This window comes from Brassica napus, chromosome A7 (assembly GCF_020379485.1).
Source record: "Brassica napus cultivar Da-Ae chromosome A7, Da-Ae, whole genome shotgun sequence".
Classification (NCBI taxonomy): Eukaryota; Viridiplantae; Streptophyta; class Magnoliopsida; order Brassicales; family Brassicaceae; genus Brassica; species Brassica napus.
In genome coordinates, this window is record NC_063440.1 from 14,999,469 (window position 1) to 15,021,739 (window position 22,271).

At 31.3% G+C, this 22,271-nt stretch overlaps 1 protein-coding gene and 1 long non-coding RNA gene across 2 annotated transcripts; one reads left to right on the forward strand and one right to left on the reverse strand.

Annotated features, from left to right (window-relative positions):
* The first annotated feature begins 3,197 nt into the window (after nucleotides 1-3,197).
* LOC106355418 (alpha carbonic anhydrase 2-like) lies at nucleotides 3,198-12,058 on the forward strand. The gene is made up of 7 exons (XM_013795373.3): nucleotides 3,198-10,276; nucleotides 10,386-10,603; nucleotides 10,874-10,980; nucleotides 11,125-11,227; nucleotides 11,324-11,491; nucleotides 11,614-11,667; nucleotides 11,783-12,058. The coding sequence occupies exons 1-7, from the start codon at nucleotides 10,186-10,188 to the stop codon at nucleotides 11,858-11,860; spliced, it is 819 nt and encodes a 272-aa protein (XP_013650827.1). The 5' UTR covers nucleotides 3,198-10,185; the 3' UTR covers nucleotides 11,861-12,058.
* A 2,255-nt stretch (nucleotides 12,059-14,313) lies between these two features.
* On the reverse strand, nucleotides 14,314-17,141 carry LOC106379294. The gene is made up of 3 exons (XR_007314980.1): nucleotides 15,679-17,141; nucleotides 15,460-15,588; nucleotides 14,314-15,370 (listed from the first exon to the last, which is right to left on the reverse strand). It is a non-coding gene; the product is annotated as an uncharacterized LOC106379294 (long non-coding RNA).
* Between the last annotated feature and the right edge of the window lie 5,130 nt (nucleotides 17,142-22,271).

Consider the following 22,271-nt stretch of genomic DNA (forward strand, 5'->3'; position numbering starts at 1 on the left):
GAGAGGGGAATAATAGTGGGAGTTAAGTAAAGGGTTGTGTGATAGTTAGATGATCTACTTGTTGAAGTAAGAATAGTTTGAGTAAGCAAGTGGTTAGTGTTCATGGTTGCCTTTCATTCACGAAAAGCAAGTGACTTCCGAGGCATATTTTCTCTCCCTCTTTTTAAGGTATATTTTTATTTATTTATTTAACAAAAATACAATTTTTTTAACATGTGAACAAAGCATTGTATTGCTTGTAGACGCCTCTTTCCTCCACGATTACGCAGCCAAACGCTATGTTGCGGTGTTCTAATACTTGACAAAATAAATGGTATATCAGTAAACTAAAAGAACATAATTAATCTAGATAAATCGGGATGGAAAATACTTAAAATATCTACTAGCCGTTTTTAGCATTTTAAGGGAAAATACTATTTTATTGACCCATATTTTTAAATTTGATTTCGACTTATAATTTACAGATTATATAAAAAAAAGAAACAATCAGAACGTATATATAGCTTTTTGCATAGATAATAATGTCTACATTAGGACTTTATACTATAAAGACCAATTAGGTTTAGCGACATGCTATATTAAGGAACTTTTTTTGAATACTTTTGTGAAAATTACGTTTAGCAAAATATTTATATATATATATAATTCGTGATGTAAATTTAAATTTTGTAATATTGGTATAAGTTAATTTTTATTTTTTATAAGACAACATGTTATTGAATGTATCAGTATTATATAAATGGTTTTCTAAAATAGGATACGTTAGATATACATAAAATTGATTTTTTTTTTTTGAAAAATACATAAAATGAATTGATGAAATAGAAAGGCAGTGGACACGAGATGGACGTGGTGACCGGCTTAGGGTTCGGCAGGAGAATGACCACCACAACTTATAGACGTGGATTAGGTTCTTCTTTGATTTTGGGTTGTTTTTGCTGGTCACCACATTTATACTATTTGTTATTTATGAATTATTTTAATCGATTATAACATAATTGTAATTTTTTTTTTGAACACAGACTTGTAATTATTATAACATAAATAAAAAGGGAAAAAGGAAAAAAGAAACGATTAAAAAAGGGAAAAGATAAACAGTGACAGCAGAACAGTCACAAGATTCACTCACCGCTTCACTCCTTGCTTCCAATGCTTCCCCTATAGATTATTCTTGCAGTTGCATTCATGATCCAACTTTTAATAATTGAAATGAAATGTGTAATTTATTCTTGTTCTTTCACGATGTTAATTTCTCAGTTGAACTTTTATCTTTCTAGGAATTTTTATTATAGATCAGTTAGAAGCTTATAGAGTTCCAAACAAATAGGTAATACTATTAATTTGGATGTAGTTTCTCTTCCCTCATATTCTCTAAATCGTTAATATTCATATGTATACATGCAAAATAAAGTAAACACTAGGTAGGAAGAGAGCACATGACTTAAGAGCATCTTAAAAAAATTATCTATTTTAGAGTTGTGCAAAACTCTAAATTTGAAATTTCAAGGTGTTATTTTTCAAAAGCAAAACTTCAAATGTAACTTCAAAATTATTTATATTTTACACAATGATCCTTATATTTGTTATAACTAATATAAATCCATAATTTTTTTATAAATAACTAGAACATATATAAAAATATTACAGTAATATTAAATAATAAAATCTTAAATTAAATATATAAAATTATAAATAAAAATACATAATTAAATATGAAACTACAAGAAAAATACCATATTATTCCATAAAATTATTTTCGTAATGCTCTATTTCGATTACACAAAATTTGTTTGGACAATAATTTAGAAATTTTGGAGGTTCCAGAACAAATTTACCAGATTATTATTGTTGTAATATTTATTTTTTTTCTAATAATTATGTCTTCATGTATCTCATTTTAAAGTTTTTATTATATTTTTTGTAATATTTTGTTGTCTAATTATAGACTTAAAATATTTTAAATCTTATTTAACATTTTTATTATTTTTATGTGTAAAATTTGAATTTATAGAAACAAATTGGAAATATTTATGATATATAAAAAATTAAGAATTAAAATGATAAATGAGAAAATACTTAAGAATCATAAATATAATGTATAATTAATTATAATGATCAAAATGCAAAAAAAAATGAGGTTTTCATTTTTCAAAACTCTAAATTTGAAATTCTGAAGTTTCTTTTTAGAAAACAAAAAACTCTATATTTAAAATTATAAAGTTTCTTTTGGAGATTCTTTAAACAAGTGACTGTCATTTACATCTAACTATCTATTAAAATCAAATATTTTTGTTTATCCCATCCACGAGTCTAGTACATTAATAGTTCTTAGAGTACACGAGTCAATATTTTAATCATCCTTGTTTGGTAAAACATATACTCATTAGGCATAATTGGTTTGCTTACAAGTTTTAATCAAATGCAGTGATATTAATATTTGTATATACAATAATTGGAAATATGCAAGATGTTTAAAATAATCTGTGCGCTTTTATTTGACAGAAATGTCCCGGATGTATCTTGACTGTATTGAACAAATTTCATTTAGAGAATCCAAGCAAGGTGGTTTAGTGGTAGTTGGAGCATAATCTAAGAAATATATAGTCCACCCCTCTGATTTAACTGTGTTCGAGTTTAAACTAAATCGTTTAAAAAAAATTATTTGGATTCCTGGCGTATGTGCTTAACCAGTGGTGGGTTCGTGCAAAACTCCTACCAAAATGCATCTTCCTGTCATGTATAGTCGACGATCAAACAACCAATAACAATATAGAAACATTAACTAAAAGGTTACTCTAATGTACATATATGCCATAATAACTCTTAGTTTTGTCTTTATATTAGGCTTCATTTGGAACCTCTGTAAATGGGTTCAATGATCTGCTAGCCCATTATTTGACTTTCTTAAAAGAAATTGAAAACCTTTTTCTTTTGAGAAAATTTGAATACCTTTTTCTAATAGGTAAATTTTGGGACTTTCAAATATTTATATAAATTCTGATAATATTTATATATAGTTGGGAGGTAAAAATCTTTATATATTGACGTTAAAACTTGAAGACAAAATTCATAATTTCATTAGACTATGTTTAGAATCAACCATGTTCTATTCACATTTATATTTTCGCTGGTTCAGTTGATCTGCTTTGAAAACCTAATACTTTCGAATTTAGCTGATGAAAAAACAATATGTGTCCACATAAACTTTCCTTTTCACGAAGTCAATTATTTCATATTAATTAGTTAAAAATATTTTAAGATATGGTAATTAATTATGGGGATGGACCAGGTTGCTTTCAGTTCTAAGCCAACTCGTTACGCCTAATTAAATTAAAAATCCCTTACTTGGCAAGTCATGTCGTACACCACCCGTTCTCTCCAACCTTTTTATGTTGCCATTTGTACCCTGAGGTTCACAATTAATTACGATTTACTATGGCAACATAAATCTTTTTCCTTTTTGTTTTTAAAAGGGATTAGTATTCATTATTTGTTTTCTTTTAACAAAAAATTTGGACTATTTTTCGATTTGAACAAAAAAAAAAGATTAATATTTCATTATTTGTTGCACTGATTTCTACATTATCGAAGAGAATATGTTTTATATTTCCTTATTCATTTTGTTTGGAAAATGAGTTGGAGGACTCAATCGAGAATAATTTATCCGTCGGAACAATGTTACTTTTGGACTGGCTAAGATAAAGCTCGTCTTTGTTTGATAAAGTAAATGAAAACTTAAAAAGAAAATGTATAGATACCATTAGGTACCATATTACAAGTCCCTAGGAAGATTCTACTAACTGCTAGTTGTTACCGCCCCAGTGCACTTCATAGTAATATGCAGCCCTTGTTGAAAGTCTTTCGAATATTGCACCGACTATTGGTGGAATGTGAGGCCTAGAGGAGAGTGTGGGTGCCAGAATCAAAATGGTGAAAGTCAAAATATTACAATAAATTTAATCAGCAGCCTTGGATTAGTGGTACTTGAAGGGAAATCCCCCGATACGGTATCCGCAGTTCGAGTCCCGCTGGCCATCCGGGCTAGCGTTAAATTGCAAGAATACGTGGAGTGCCGTGGGTTTCGCGGGAATAGTCGGTTGACCACGGTCGCCGGAAACCCGCGGTTAATAAAAAAAAAAATTACAATAAACCAGCTAGTGCATACAATAATTTTTTTCTAACGGGGAATATATGGTAATATATATTACCTAGACCTAGTTAAAGTAGTTAATTTGATGTTAGTTTTCGTGGTGAGTCCGGCCAGATCATGAATTTCAACAACAGCTGCAGAGAAAAAACTAAGTAGCTGCTTTGATTATCTGAAAAACTTTCTCTAATTGGATATCTAAGTTAGAGAAATTGAAACATTGATTTAGGGCATCTTCTTAAACATAAGATTTAAAGGCCATGTTTACAAAAATATGATTTTATTTAATGGTTTATTTGTAAAGACACTAATAAGTTTTTCTATTTAGTCCTAAATTATTGATAACTGTTGGAACTTGATTTCTATATTTACAGTTTAAACTTTTAAATAAACTATTTCAAATACCTGTATTTACAGAATATTAGAATTCTCTCATTTTTTGTTTCTTTATTTGTTTTCTGTTATTGTTCCCTTTTATAAGGTAAACATTTGTGAAAATATATTTTTGATTCTAAGCCCTTATTAATATCTTGAGAATTACTTTTCTTCATCTATTATTATTTATTATAAACTGTATAACAGATTTATGATATAAACTAAAATTATTTACATCAAATATTTGTTGTAGTTTAATTTAAAAGTTAAATATAAAATAATAAAAATCATTACTAGTAAATTTTCTATCAGAATTTCATTTCACAAAAAATATATTTTCATATTATTCCTTGTAAAACCTTTTTTATAAAGTATAATTATCACTTTTGTTTAGCCTATGGCATCAAAAACACTAAGCTCTATATATTTACAATATAATGATATATCATGAAAATGTCACCTGCAGCTTTCTACCCTTAAAGACCAAAAACATTACAGCTCCGAGGCAGTTTGTTTTGTTTCAGAGCAGATATGAGTACAATACAGCCCACTAATTAATTTTAAGCCCATAAAAGATAAGTCCAAAGAAAGTAACCGAACCAGCAGTAGTTGAGATGACTCATTGACGTGCAAAGGAGAAGCGATAATGAAGAAATCCAGAGATTGGAGAAATAGATGATGAGATTCCATGGAGAATGATGGATGAAGATCATTACTCTGATGCAGTTGGGGAACCGGATAACCAATTTCAAAAGAATGGAGGAATAAAATCCAGATTTGAATCGTCACACGCCCAAGGAGCAGAAGTCACACACCATGGTTTGAATCGAGGGAGAAAGTCCAGTATCCAACTTTTCTGGTATCCAACTTTTCTGGTCAGCTACACATCATTTGACAAATTGATGAGAATAAAAAACACAAAAATGTTTATAGAAGAATTATACTCCACTCTCGTGAAAATAATGTTACAAGATGCATAGTTTATATAGAGAATAAATCAATCTAATTTTCTAAACTAATATGGAATAATATATAATAGATAATGATAATTTTTCCAATTTTAATATACTGATATATATCTTAATATTGACCGTTGGATTATGTCGATCTTCTAAATTTGTAATACCCTCTATCAAGTAAATACGTGGTAACACGTATGAGATTGGACAATCTTCAAAATATAGTAGTAAAAATAATCTAAAAGCTTGTGAAACAACAATGGGTGTTAATGTTGTGGAAGCTGGATGAATGTCCCATAGCTTTTTTGCGATTTCGCGAGTTGAGATAGATGATTTGATTTTTGGTTTAATTGTTTGTTTTATCCATCCTACAATGAGTGATTGTTTGATGTTCAATCTTTACGGTAGGATGAATCGGCTGCCGATAGACTGCCATCAAAAAATCTAAATCTTTCGTGAGCTAATAACTATACGAAAGTTGATGAATGAATGTTTGAATTGTTGAATGAATTTTCTCCGCTTCAAATTGAGAAACAAAGAAATAGAGAATAAGTTTACTAATTTGCGATTTTGTAAAGACATCAAAACTATGACTGAATGAAAATCTTCTTCTTCAAATCGTGAATAAAAAATTTCTGAATGAATCGTTGTTGTTCTGCGATTTTCGCAAAGCAACACGAGGAATAAGATGAATTTGAGAGATTAGTTTTGTTCTTACTCTTATATCATGACAAAACGACTGTGAAGTAAATTCAGAGAATATCTTCAGTACTCGTAGTAATTACTAGAGCTGATTACGGATCCAAGCAAAGGGGTTGGTTACATAGGACATAATTTAAGAAACTTGATACACTTTTTTTTGTGCACAAAACTTGATACACCTAAAAAAAAAAACTTGATACACTTTAAAGTTATTTTTTGTAAACTAAATAAAAAGTTTTTTTTTTGAAACTTGATTTATTTTTTGTAAACTAAATACACATCATAGTTTATAATTTTTTTTTTGAAACTTGATAAACTTTAAAGTTTATAAGAAAAAATCATTTTTGAGCTATTCTCATTACTACAGTCGTATTTTTGAAAGATGAAAACCAACTATGTAGTATCTAAAGATCACTAAATTCAGTCTAAGACAAAAAAAAACTTAAAAAGCAAACCGGTTAATAGATTCCAAAATCAACTTAACAGGCCATGCTATTTTTATAGCTTATGTTCATCAAATTATAAATCACAATTAGTGGAACGAGGATTTTTGCTAATGTTTTAGAAATTTTAAATTTATTGTTATTGATTTATGAATATAACATTTTTAATAAAACCTTTTATGTATTCTCTTAAAAAATCCAGCAATAGTTTAAAATTTACCTTCAAATATATTTTATAGTTCTATGAAAACCTAGTACATAAAAATTTGGAATAATTTAAATCACTAATTTTCAGAATACTATTTTGTTCAATTCAGAATACTATATATTCTTTGAAATTTTAAAATTATTATAACAATTTTTATTAGTTTTTAAAAATAATTTCTCTAATTTAATGAACTCTATACAAACATAACAAAACTCTATACACTTTTAACAAAATTCTCGGCTTATAAAATTAGCCAATTTACTAAAATCAAAATTCCATTATTCAGTTATCATGTATGAGATAAATAAAGAATTATTCAGTTAATATCACTTTATCTGGTTTATTCTCATATACATGGGTAGGTAGATCAATTCATTGTTTGTCATTAGAAACCTAAATGAAATAACATGCAGTCATGAAATAAAGAGGGTAGTTATAAATTCACTACCTTAAAAGTTATTTTTGCAAATTAGGATATAAATTTACATTCAAATTCAAGTTCTTAGTATTTTTGGCAAATTATTCTTAAAATAACCCACATCAAAAATAAGATCACGCTATATATGATTATGGATTTGTCATATTTATACTATCGTATATGGATAATGGTCAGACACATACAAAAATAAAAACGTATTTCAACTAAACAAACAAACTGTAACGAAAATAGATGATACTAATTAATTAGTATAATATCACAAAATATATATGACAGAAAATAAAAATCAAAACATTTTAAAAATATAAGAAAATAATAAAATTTAAATTAGATAAATATAAGTTATCCGGCACAAATCCTAATAATTAATAAAGAAAAAATAATTTAAACTTTTGCACTAGCTTTATTTCCAGTCACATAAATTTTTGTTGTATATTCAAAGTAACACTCAAACCTAAATCCATTAATCTATAAACTTAGCTCCCCCATTTAATTGTATCTTCATTTTCAGCATTTGGATGAGTTTCTTTAGATTTCCATTCAATGCCCGAACATCAAAACCACTTATCCATGAACCTATTTCTAACAATTAAACAATAACTAATTAGTTTGCTCTTGTTTCTTTTTAATTTCCCAACTCCATTTGCTAGAAGGATACTTTTATCCTCAAAATTCATCAACAAGAGCAAAAACTAATCCTTCAACTCAATTTGTTTGTATTTGCAAAGAAGAAGCACAAATTCCCTATGCTCTCTGTTTTTAGACTATATCAACTGATATTTCATTTGCTTTTAGTCGTCATGAAGCAATTGTAGGACATTTCTAGAATACTCAACGACTAAAGCTAAATTACTTCACAAGTACATAGACCATGTAAAGTCATAAACGTATTTATTAAATTATTTTAAGGTCCTACGAAGTCAGCCTACCTCATGTGTTCGTTCGTATTAGACCAGCTTATGTATTTGTATTGAACGGCTTTCTAGGCACCAGCTATCATGATAAGATAATTCAAAGATCTTCGTCATGCAGTAGCTTATCATACATGACAATTTTGAATTTGCTCTTTTGACCTTTTTCTTTTGGCGAAGCCAAACTTCTCTTTCCTATGTAAAATATATAAAATTAGAATGATATTCGACCAACAAACAAACTATCCCCTAATTAAACTATTGGAATATTTGGACTAATAGTCTTCAAAGATCAACAGTTTTTCTCTTGATTCAATTGGGTCGTACAAAAGAAATCAATCTGACATATGGATGTTGCTTCATGTTTTCCATCCAATCCGCCAGAGAATTTTCGTTCTCTTCACATCACTGTATAGCTACGTGAAACTTAATTTGCTGATATTGATTTCACATTGAAGTAATATTGAGGACACGTTTGATTTTTTTGTTTTAACTGGCCTTTTCGTGGCGTAGTGTACCCTTCTTTAAAGAAATCGATTATATAACTACAATTTCTGTCATGAGAGTATTATATTCAAATGCCAAATATGTAAAACCGATTAAAATCTATGAACGAAAAGAAAGAAAGTGAAATAAGCTATATTCAGAATCATCAACTCATCTCGTTCACTCAATCAGTGAAGAAAATTAACTAATGTAATCCAGATGGTCTGAAGACAAGCGGGCTAAACGATGGCTTAAAATCACCTAGCATATATATTTAGAGCCACCAACGTTTATTTTCCTTAATAGTAGTGAATCGTCTTTTCTTTTAACAATTAAAACAACAGTTCATATTATTTTTATATATACCAGTTGACTATGCGTGATTATACCATATTGAAACTATTTGAGTTAGTTGAATATTTAGAAATCGATTTGTTTGCTTGCATGCATAAATTTTCGTTTTAATGGATGTGAGAGGTTTACTAAACAAGAGTAGTAAGAAATTAATGCATGAATAATTTTTATTTTATTAAAATAAAGCTTTCTGCAATATGAATAAATTTCAGATTTCATTTTTTGTTACTTTATTTATTCATATCTATGAGAAATTTCTATGATGTTTTTGGGCATAATGTTTTTTTTGTCATCAAACAAACAGACTCATACTGCCTCTGTGAACTAAACTGGTAGCTCTGCATCCATGTGAACGACGAAAAACGATTGTTTTCTAGCACTCCGTGCTAGACTATCCAGCTTTTGATTTTTGGGCATAATGTAGTAACCACCAAAACAATGTGAAACATGCATTCCAATGTCAACTTGCCACAAACAAATATTGATTTGTAAATAAATATAGTAACGTATTACCAATTGGATTATATAAACAAACTAAAGTGTGGCATGTAGAAATGTAAGATAATTGAATTGACATTGTGGTGATTTGTGTTCTGGTTTATGTTTTCATTCTGTATAAGAAAAATGAGTAACTAAAATATAGTTGTGATCACGATTTAAATATGGTATAATATGCATGTCCGTGAATTGTAAACGATAACATAAAAGCGTTAATATGAAATCTGAATCTAAAAAGTGTTCTTCGAAAAATGCTTCGCTACATAAACTTGGTCGGTTCGTACAAAATAGTCTTGACAAATTGAATAAGTTATAAATGGAAATATGTCTAGCGAACACAAGAAAAATCTATTGGAAAGGTGAGAGCTAGCGATAAAAAAGAATGTGAAAGGGAAACGAAAGCATGTTTTATTGTTTTCAACTATAGTCAAACATATCGTCTCGTTGGCACTAAAAGAACCAGAAGAAAAAACGTGACGACTAACGTGACGTTTCGCATACCTATTCAAAATTCTAATGCACATATTATCTCACCCTCTCTATATATTATGCATCCAAGTTGATACTTTAGTTTATAAACGTGGATCCAACGAAACAATCAATCCAACTCATATCTTTCTCTTTTTTACATCTCTCTCGCTCTTGTCTCTCTGAGAAACAAAGATGGATAAATCATCAATCCAGTGCTTTTTATTCATACTTCTCACCATCATTGTCACTTTTATTTCATGTTCAAATGCTCAAAGAGAAGTTGGTAAGCTATACATTTGATCTTGGTTCATGGTTTCATGGTTTTCCTTCCAAGTTTATTCTTTTTATGTTTGATAAACTATTAACTATGATTGATGGATGGATGTGTGTAGAGGATGAAAGTGAATTTAGCTACGAGCAGAACGTAGAGAACGGGCCGGAGAAATGGGGGAAACTGAAACCGGAATGGAAAATGTGCGGAAAAGGAGAGATGCAATCTCCCATTGATCTTATGAACGAAAGAGTTAGAATTGTTTCTCATCTTGGAAGGCTTACTAGAAACTACAAACCTTGCAATGCCTCTCTCAAAAATAGAGGCCATGACATGATGGTAAATATTACATATTTATATATCCTTCATTTTCTTAGAACCGAATCTGACTAATCCCAGAGGCCATATGTATTCTGTTGCATTTAAAACATCTATAGTGGTTAAAAGAGAACAACATCAATTTTTTTTTGTAAATGGTGGGCCTTGATCCCTAGCCTCGATCCACATGACAGAGTCATCTACCTACTCCAAAAACACTGAGCCACACGCTCTTGGTTCTTCATTTTTGGATTTCATTTTATATATTCACTATAATTTGTTTGGTCGCAGCTGAGATTTGAAGAAAGGCCAGGAAGTATTAAGATCAATGGTATTGAATATCAACTCCTACAGCTTCATTGGCATTCTCCCTCTGAACATACGATCAATGGAAGAAGGTATATGCAATATTCTGAAACACATGTATATATGACGGTTTGTATCAAATAAGAAATATGTTTCTAACTTCTGATATTACTCTAACTAAGCTAAACTTGACGTTCGACAGAATTTTGTAACACTTTTTATTCTAAAAATGGCAGGTTTGCTCTGGAACTACATATGGTTCATGAAAGCATTAACGGAAGTATGGCTGTAGTCACAGTGCTTTACAAAATTGGAAGATCAGACTCGTTTCTCACCTTGGTATAAATCATTCCATATCTAACTATGATATTAAGCTTTTAAAAGTTTCTTATAATAATTATTTTCAACCAATTTTCTTCTTTGCTTTTTGGTTAGTTGGAAAATAAATTGTCGGCGATGACAGATCAAAATGAGGCAGAGTTTAATATAGGAATGATTGATCCAAAGGAGATTAAGATAGGGAGCAGAAAATATTATAGATATGTTGGATCACTTACCACTCCTCCGTGTACCCAAAATATCACTTGGACCGTCGTCAAAAAGGTATATTATAGATATATTCACTCTTACTTTCTAAATTTTGTGTATTTTACTTTGTGTGTGTGTTTCTCTCATAGTTTATGACATTACATTTTTTGGTTTATATTTGTTTCCATGATTTTTAGGTAAGGACCGTGGCGAGAAACCAAGTGAGACTACTCCGAGTGGCTGTTCATGATGTAAGTTTTATTTGAGTACAATCTACAAACTTAATAATACATACTTACTTAATTTAAATCCTTACTATATATGAGAGCGAAGTGAATTATATTATGTTTGAAAAATAATTTGTAGGATTCAAATACAAACGCAAGGCCGGTTCAACCTACAAATAAGCGCGTGGTGAAATTATACAGACCAAGATCTTACTGAATCCGATACAATACACTATATTAATTTTATTTTTACAATATTGTTTGTATGCGATACTAAATAAATGATGTGTTTCTTAATTATATTTTGGTATCCCATCGCATTCCGTTATTTTCACGACCTTCTATTCAATTTATTGTTGATGTTGTTGTAAAAGACCTTATATTCAATATTATTCATATTAAAATTACCACTTCAGAGAATGTGTATTACGCTTAGAACATCTCCAAAAGAAAATCTATAACTCCAAATATAGAGTTTTTTGATCTCCAAAAAGAAACTTCAAAATTTCAAATTTGAAGTTTTGAAGAGTGAAACTTCAAATATAGAGTTTCACTTTTCAAAACTTCAAATTTGAAGTTTCATCTTTTTATTTGCATTTTGGTCCTTACAATTATAGATCATATTTATAATTCTTAAATATTTTTTTGTTTATTGTTTTAGTCCTTAAAATTTTTATATCTCATAAATATTTTAAATTTGTTTTATAAATTTAAGTTTTACACATGAAATTAAATAAACTTTTAAAACAAGATTTATAATATTTTAAAACTAGAATTAAACAACAAGAATATTACAAAAAACCATAGTAAAAACTTATTAAAAAGACACGTGAAGACATAATTATTACTCAAATTTAAATATTATAACAACACTAATAGTCTGGTAGATTTGCTCCAAAACCTCCCAAATCTCCAAAATATTGCCCAAACAAATTTTGTGTAACCAAAACTGATTGTTGTTGTTGCTCTTGACGCCTTTTTCGTACGATTCTTTCTTGTTCAGATCGAATGTATTCACGAATATTAACATCATCGATAGAAGCTAAGTTTTTTAGAAATATTTTATTTTCCTTTTTTACTTCTTTAAAAGCTAATTTTTTTGCTTCATTTTGGAGTCGTAATAAAATCATCTCATGACCTTTTTCTCTGCTTGTTGTACTTTCGTTAAAAAGATCAAGAATTTTTTCGTTTGATGATATCAAACTATCAGCGGGTATAAGAAATGCACTAGTTGATCATATATAAGAGCATTACGAAAATAATTTTATGGAATAATGTAATATTTGCTTGCAGTTTAATATTTAATTATGTATTTTTATCTATAATTTTATATTTTAGTGTAAGATTTTTTTAATTAATATTTCTGTAATATTTATATATATGTACTAGTTATTTATAGAAGTTTTATGAATTTACATCAATTATGACAAATATAAGGACTATTGTGTAAAATACAAATAATTTTAAATTTAGGTTTGAATTTTTACTTTTGGAGAAGAATACATTGAAACTTCAAATATAGAGTTTTGAAAACTTCAAAATAGAGTTCCTTTTTGGAGATGCTCTTACTACAATAATTTGGATAAATACCGACAATCTTTGTATGTATGGCAAGAATATGTCGCAAAATAAATGTTACGGAATATTCACGTTAATTAAATGATAGCTATGCTTTTTGACGACACGTATGACGTCTTCTATCTCATATATCAATGTAAAAAGGCATTATCATTTAATTAATTATTTAATTATCGGTAGGTTCAGTGTCGCCCAATGCAGCAATTACTCTAACTAGATTATTTTTCCGCGCTACGCGCGGATTGTGTCTTATTAATTTATTTTATATATATTTAAATTGTTTAGAAAAGTTTGTAAGAAAAAGTTTTTGTAGAAAATTATAATACTTAACAAATCATTGAAGATGTTGGTGGTACATACAATACTTAATTCATTTACCAAAAATTATTTAAGAGTAATTGTGTTGTCAACCTCATAAATTTTGTTATCTACAACCTAATAATAAAATCATTGTTAAAAACAGTTATTTATCAATTAGTTGGTGAAACATTGGATAACTGTTTTTTTATAAACTCAATTCCTTTGTCTTTAGGTTACAATCTTAGTAAAATAAGGCAAATTTTGAAAACTCTTACGCTTATATAAGATGTATTATATAATAGTCATATCTTATTATATAAAGTATGATTTTTTAAAAATCGCTAATTAACATGATGGTGACACATGACAATTATATATTTAAGATTGTGATATGTGTAAAAAATATCTCATAGTTTAAAATATATGATAATAACAAAAACATTTTTTTAAGAAGTTATTATAAAAAAATTATTTAATTGTAATTTTACATTTTCAAAACACTAAACAAAATATAATTGCAAAATATTAAATGATAACAATTTTCTTTTTAATATTGTGACATGTGTTAAGTTACCTCATGATTAAAATATACATACTAAGATATTTAAAATTAATTATTTCAATTAATTTTGAAATAATTAATTGAAAAAATTATTTAATAGTAAAAAGTAAATTTTAAAATTATATAATAGTATTATTTAAAGAAAGTTTCCTTTTTAAATATCCTTAAAAAATATTCGTAAAATAATTTATTTAATACCAATTTTCATTTCTAAGAATTCAAAAGAAAAGATAATTTTTAAAAATTATATGAATTATATATTTAAGATTGTGATATGCGTTAAAATTAAAAAATATATATATTAAGATAATAAAAAATAGTTTTATAATCACACCATTGATGCTAAAGTAAACAAATTTGATGTTTGTCTTGCAATATATTTGATATCTACCTGACTATCAATAATACATATTGATTTGTGTCGTGTAACATTAATAGTTTGAAATGTTGTTTTTAATTTGTCTTAAGAAATATAAAAAGTAGAGAGAGTTTACAATTCTATATGTTTCAATTAACTAATAATATTTTGAAAAATATTTAAAAGTTAAATATATATAAAAAATAATATACTATTTTAAAACACCATAAATATTGAAATATAAATACTAATCACAATTTGTGTAAGGAAATGGATTGTTATTACTAAAATAAGTATTATGCCGATATATACTGAAAAATCCAAGAACTAATGTGAAAAATTCATTTTTTTATGTTTTTATGAAATTAAAACATCAAATTAACTTTGTGCACTGCACTGCACGGATCTGTATCTAATTTTTAAATACACGTGGAAGAAAGTAATATAATGGTTTAGTTGGTTGGAATAGTAATATGTTATTTTTGTTGGATATAAATAAGTGGGGTGGAATTGGTCTTCGTAGCAACAATTTAGTTTTGATTTATGTTTTTTTTTTCATTCTGATTATCTTCACTCTGATTATTTCTATACTATATAAACAAATTATTTTATTTTATTAATTATATATTTCCTCTAGTTTTGAGAGATTGATGTGTTGTGATTTGCATATATATTAATAAAAAGTAAACACGTACTTATTAGTTTTTTTTTAATTTCATTTCCTTCTCAATAAGGCAAGATCTCACGAATGGTTAGCATCTTGACCTGTCAGCTCAGATGCATTGACCATAGCAGAAACATCTTGGTTTTGAGCCAACCTAAACAATTTTTTTGAGTCAGATGGAGTTCACAACTATCAATTAAAATGAGTAATGAAGTGATGTGTAAGACTACTTGACATCTACTCGATCTCCTGTTGCTTCCTCTCCCTGGTCAATTTTATAAAACACAGTCTCTCTCAGTAGGTTCCAACAAACAATCAATAATACATGTCAGATTATCAAGAAAAATTGATTACCTTTGGGTTGATTATGAATATATTTCCCTTGGGGATTCCGAGTTTGCTGTAACTCAGCTCATCAGTGTCTCTGTTTCCAAATCCAGCGAAGAACGGGTTATAGTGCTCTGGGAAAAGCTTCTTGATATCCTGCACATCATTACATTTGTAAACTTATTCTTATCTAAACACATGCCGCTGGATTAACCGTTCTCTCTTATGTCAAAGATAAACTTTTACCTCCAAACATGCGATCTTGAATTTGTGAGGTGCTCTTCCTATCACTGCAAGGTAGTTATAAAGTACATGAGTTAAAAAAAAAAAAGAGAAACAACCCGTCTGGTGAAATGACTACAGGACCGTTTGGTAGAGCTTTTCGGTCCTGCAAGCCGGAGGAAAAAAATCCATAAGAAGCAAAGAGATCTCATAAAAAAAAAGGCTATACATAGCCTCACATGATTACCATTTGAGTTAATTAGACTAATGTTATTGTATTAATAAGTATGGATTCGAGTACCAATTCAATGGTAAAAAAGCTGTCAAGTCTTACCTGCTTTAGATTATTTAAGAAACTTCTTGTTAGATATGCCTGGACAATGGCAGAAGCGCTCAGAAACAGCAGCTGATATCCATTCTCCTGAAAGAAATACAAAGCAAGGCATAATGTGAGATCCATAATTACAAACTGTATCTTACATAAGCAGTAGTTGGATCTCATGTTTTACCAAATTAAAGTCTGAGAAGCTAAACTAACTTAAACCTTGAAAATTACCTTTATAGCTGAAAAAATCTTGGCCACACCAGACTGTGTCCAGTCCCTTCCAACCAAAGGCATGAACTGACCTAACACATCAGATCTGCAGCAAAAGGATCATCACATTAGCATATGTCTAGATATTATAATTCTAATATGAAGAAAAATTAGTAAGGATCCAGAAGCTGTTACTTTGTAATAGTTCCATCAACATCTGAAATCACAATCTTAGTGTCCCATCTCCACCGGTAAATATGTGCATCAACCTAACAAAAAAAAAACAAAATTAGAGTGTGCATTCAAATTTTAAGTAATGTTACCATCAACACAAACCTGTTGTGTTCCAAGAACCCTGGTGGAGAAACTAAAAGTTCTTTATTAATAAGAAGAAGCTCCAGCCAAGCCAGCAACAACGTCACTGAAGAAAAGGTCATGGTTGAATCACAGGTTGATTTCGTCCTCTGGTTGCCATTAGTAGCTCTGATCGATTGATTTCCGTGACTGGTGAAGAGGGATGGGAAGAATAGATGAGGGATATATATAGTTTTGAGGTGGTGGGATAGAAATCGATTCATGGCGCTAGGATATCTGTAGTTAATTATTGAGCTTTATGAGGCTTAATATGTTGAATGAATACGTTGAAGAGGTGAAGGGGAAGCTGTACAGATGGAAGTGGTGATAGGATGAGAGGACGACCATGGAGGATTGTCGTTTTACAGGTATTAGGTTTTAGAGAGAGTATGGGCCAATGTTAGGCTTAGAGGAAAGACAGGTTAGCAATGAATTTCAAAGGCCACGAAAAGCCTGGTTCGAACAATGATTTTTAACGTGGCATTGTTGCTGACATGGCACTATTATTGGCTACGAATTTTTTGCTTACGTGGACCCCTTCTCTGTTCATTATATCCAACTTTTAGTATAGGATAGATTTTAAACGACCCTACAGACGTTTATTAACATAATTAATCTTTAAAGGATAAGATATCTTTAAATGTATAATCTTGATGTTTACATTTCACTACAAGAAAACGTATCTTTACCGAGGAAGTTTAACGAGGAAAACTATTCCTCGTAAAAAAACGTTAATTTTGCGAGGAAATTACGTTGAGAAAGAAAAGCATCGTTATTTCGTCGTAAGGTAACGACAAAAAAAATTCGTCGTAAAGACGATGTAAACTGACGTGGCTTTTACGAGGAAATAGTTTTTCCTCGTAAAAGCCACGTAAATTTCGCGAGTGGTTTACGACGAAATATTTTACGTGTACTTAACGAGGAAATTTTGAATCCACCAACTTGGTAGGTGGCTCACGTTTTTTTTTGGCCATACAATTAATTTTCGTCGTAATTTCATAGTAAAATTACAACTACCAGATTCGAAATTTTCTATAAATATGGATGTTGGAACATCATTTTAAACACACCAACAACAAAAAACGTGAAAGAAAAAAAAATGGCTGGCTCTGGGACTATTTACGAGTTGCGGAATTGGATGTATATGCATAGAGATGCTAACGGGAGAGTGACGAAAGAATACCTTGCGGGGCTGGAGACATTTATGCACCAAGCAGATTCAACACCGCTCGCCCAAGAAAGTGGTAAGATGTTCTGTCCTTGTCGGAAATGCAACAATTCGAAATTGGCAAACCGTGAAAATGTTTGGAAGCATTTAATAAATAGAGGTTTCACGCCAAATTACTATATCTGGTTTCAACATGGGGAAGGTTATAATTATGATCAGAATGAAGCTAGTAGTAGTAATAGCAATTTTCAGGAAGAACCGGTTAATCATCATTTGCATAATGAACATAGTTACCATCAGGAGGAGATGGTAGATTATGATAGGGTTCATGATATGGTAGCTGATGCATTCGTAGCTCATGATGAAGATGAAGAACCTAATATAGATGCAAAAAAGTTTTACGGAATGTTAAACGCGGCGAATCAACCACTTTACAGTGGTTGTAGAGAAGGTCTCTCTAAATTGTCGTTGGCTGCTAGAATGATGAATATTAAAACTGATCACAATCTACCTGAAAGTTGCATGAACGAATGGGCGGACTTGTTTAAAGAGTATTTGCCGGAAGACAATGTGTCTGCTGATTCTTATTATGAGATTCAGAAATTAGTTTATAGTCTTGGGTTGCCTTCGGAGATGATAGATGTCTGCATCGACAACTGCATGATCTATTGGGGAGATGATGAGAAGCTAGAAGTATGTCGATTCTGCAAGAAGCCACGATTCAAGCCGCAAGGACGGGGACGTAATAGGGTACCGTACCAAAGGATGTGGTACCTACCAATTACAGACAGATTGAAAAGATTGTATCAATCAGAGCAGACTGCTGCAAAGATGAGATGGCATGCCGAGCATACTCAGACGGATGGTGAGATGACTCATCCATCAGATGCAAGAGCCTGGAAACATTTCAACAAAGTACATCCGGATTTTGCTAGCAATAGCCGGAATGTGTATCTCGGATTATGCACAGATGGATTTAGTCCGTTCGGAATGTCAGGGAGACAATATTCATTGTGGCCAGTCTTTCTTACGCCATACAACCTGCCACCGGAGATGTGCATGCAACGGGAGTTGCTATTCTTGACGATATTGATACCTGGTCCGAACCATCCAAAAAGGTCCCTGGATGTTTTCCTACAACCACTGATAAAAGAGTTGAAGGATTTGTGGTCAACAGGGGTGAGGACGTATGACTGTTCAACGAAGACGAATTTTACGATGCGAGCTATGCTTTTGTGGACCATAAGTGACTTTCCTGCATATGGGATGTTGTCTGGATGGACTACACATGGAAGATTAGCTTGTCCATATTGTAATGGAACGACAGATGCGTTTCAACTGAAGAATGGTAGGAAGACAAGTTGGTTTGATTGTCATCGTCGATTTCTTCCCATTGGCCATCCTTACCGAAGAAACAAGAATTTGTTTAGGCACAAAAGGGTTGTGAGAGACACTTCTCCACCATATCTAACTGGAGAACAAATTGAAGCACAAATCGACTACTACGGAGCTAACGAAACAGTTCGTTGGGGTGGTAATTGGCATGTCCCTCGTAATATGCCTGATTCTTACGGTGTTCATCACAACTGGCACAAGAAGAGTATATTTTGGGAGTTGCCATATTGGAAGGATCTTCTTCTGCGACACAACCTCGATGTGATGCATATAGAGAAGAATTTCTTTGAGAACATCATGAATACAATATTGAATGTCCCAGGGAAGACAAAAGACAACATAAAATCGAGGTTGGACTTGCCGGATATTTGCTCAAGAAGCGAGTTACATATTAAAAGCAATGGACAAGTTCCTGTTCCGATATTCAGACTGTCTTCAGAAAAAAAGTCGGTGTTGTTCAACTGGGTGGCATCAGAAGTGAAGTTCCCCGATGGGTATGTTTCAAATCTCTCTAGATGTGTTGAAAAGGGTCAAAAGTTCTCTGGGATGAAGAGTCATGATTGTCATGTCTTTATGCAACGACTACTGCCCTTTGCATTTGCGGAGCTACTTCCAACAAACGTACATGAAGCACTTGCAGGTTCGTAGTGTTTTATATCACAATAATTTTATAACGGTCTAGTTTGCAAAATAATATACGACTAACAATGTGTTTAATTGTTTTTGGAATATAAAAGGCATTGGAGCATTTTTCAGGGATCTGAGCACACGCACTCTTAAAGAAGAAGTTGTAGAACAGCTTCAGGAGAACATTCCCATCTTATTGTGCAACTTGGAGAAGATATTTCCTCCTGGATTTTTTGACGTCATGGAGCATCTAGCTGTCCACCTCCCATATGAAGCATTGCTTCGTGGACCTGTACATTACGGATGGATGTATCAGTATGAGCGAGCCATGAAATATTTGAAGGGAAAAGCAAAGAACCTCGCCAAAGTTGAAGGTTCTATAATTGCTGGAAGTTTGACGGAAGAAGTTTCTCACTTCACATCGTACTACTTTGCGTCAAAAGTACGTACCCGTAGAAGAGCTCCAAGAAGATATGATGATGGTGGAGTTGCGCCAACATATGCAGTTGCTGGTGTTCCAGACATCTTTAGCCAGATTGGACGACTCGGTGGGAAGTCTAAAGAGGTTTGGTGGTCGAGTGAACAAGACGCTCATAGTGCACACACCTATATTCTACTCAATTGCGAGGATCCATTGATGCGTTATTTTGAAAGGTAACATATATGGACACTTCAAAACACATATAATTAATTATATAATTGCAAGAGATTCATTCCTATGAAATGTGATTAATTTTACAGCCTATTTGTTTCTCAAGTCGAAGAAACATTTCCTGGTATATCCACAAGTGACGTAGACAAAAGGAAAGATCAGCACTTCATTAAGTGGTTGCGGAATCAGGTATTATAACTCAAACTATTTTTTCATACATGATTTGTATTTTAATGTTCTCTTTATTTTTGCAGGTTGATTATGACGACGATGCAGATTATCCTAAGTGGTTACACGAAGTAATTCAATCTCCACTTGTAAAGGTCACCACATCACAGATGTATTTCACACGAGGCTACACTTTTCACACATATGAGTATGGTAGACAGCGGGCGACCAGTAACTATGGAATATGTGTGAAAGGGGAAACAGATTTCTACGGGATCTTGACGGAGATTATTGAAGTCGAATTTCCAGGGATACTGAAGCTGAAATGCGTCATCTTCAAATGTGAATGGTTCGACCCCGTCGTCAACAGAGGTGTTCGGTCTAACAAATTTGGTGTAGTTGATGTCAACGGTGGACGTCGGTACAACAAATTCGAGCCTTTCATCTTAGCTTCACAAGCAGACCAAGTTAGCTTCCTTCCATACCCTCGGATGAGAGATTCGGGTATAAATTGGTTAGCAGTGATCAAAGTTACACCTCGAGGACGAATCATCAGTGGAGAAGAACCACCATTGCAAGAAGAACAGATAAATGAAGTCGAGGAACCTGAACAAGAAGTTGATGACATCCTTCTCATTGATCCGCATAATCACGAATACGAAGATCTTACCGATGATGCCACAGACGAAGCTGTAGAAGACGAGTTTAATGAAAATGATGATATTTCTAGTGATGACGAGAATGTCGATGTATCCGATTGATGTATTTGATTTTGTGTAGTTTGTTTTATGAATAAGGTAATGTGAGAGTTTGTTTTATGAATAAGGTAATGTGGGAGTTTGTTTTATGAATAAGAAATTGTGGGAGTTTGTTTTATAAATAAGTAAATGTGGGAATTGTGGTTTGGAATGAAAATAAAGATGGGGTTTGGAATATATGAAGTAGAAGATAAGGAATATGGGGTTTTGGGGTTTGGGGTTTCGGATTTTAGGGATTTAAACGTACTGCTCGTTAATTCCTCGTAACCTGACGTCGAATGTACGACGTAATCCTCGTTTATTCCACGTAGGACAGAATCGTCGTAAAGACCTCGTAAATTAAATTGACGTAAATGCCACGTAAAGTAAATGACGAAGGTGGCACTCGTTTATTCCACGTAGGACAGAATCGTCGTAAACACCTCGTAAGGCCACGAGGACTTTACGACGAAATTAAAAAAGCGGGGCACGCTAATTCCACGTAAGCCAAAATCGTCGTAAAAGAGTCGTAAAATAACGACGATATTACGACGAAAATATAAAAATACTAAAAAAAAGAAGAGAAGAAAGATGCTTGAATCACATTTGGCGAGACTTACGTAAGTCTCGACCACATGAGTTCCAAATATCTTCTTCTCTTCTTTTTTTTTCCAAATTTTCTAAATTGGTGAAAAGCGGGAGTATAAAAACTAGAAAAAAAGAAAAAAAGAAAGATACTGGAATTATATGTGGCGAGACTTAAGTCTCACCCACATAAATTCTAATATCTTCTTTTCTTCTTTTTTTTTCAAATATTTCTAATTTGAAAAGTATTTTGGTGAGGAGTGTGATTTGAGATAGGGTGTGTTTTGTGAGTTTGTGTGTGTGGTTTGAGAAGGAAAGTTGTGGGTATTTATAGAAAATAAAGGCTCGCTAATTCCTCGTAACTGGTTAACTCGTTAATTCCACGTAACCCTTTTC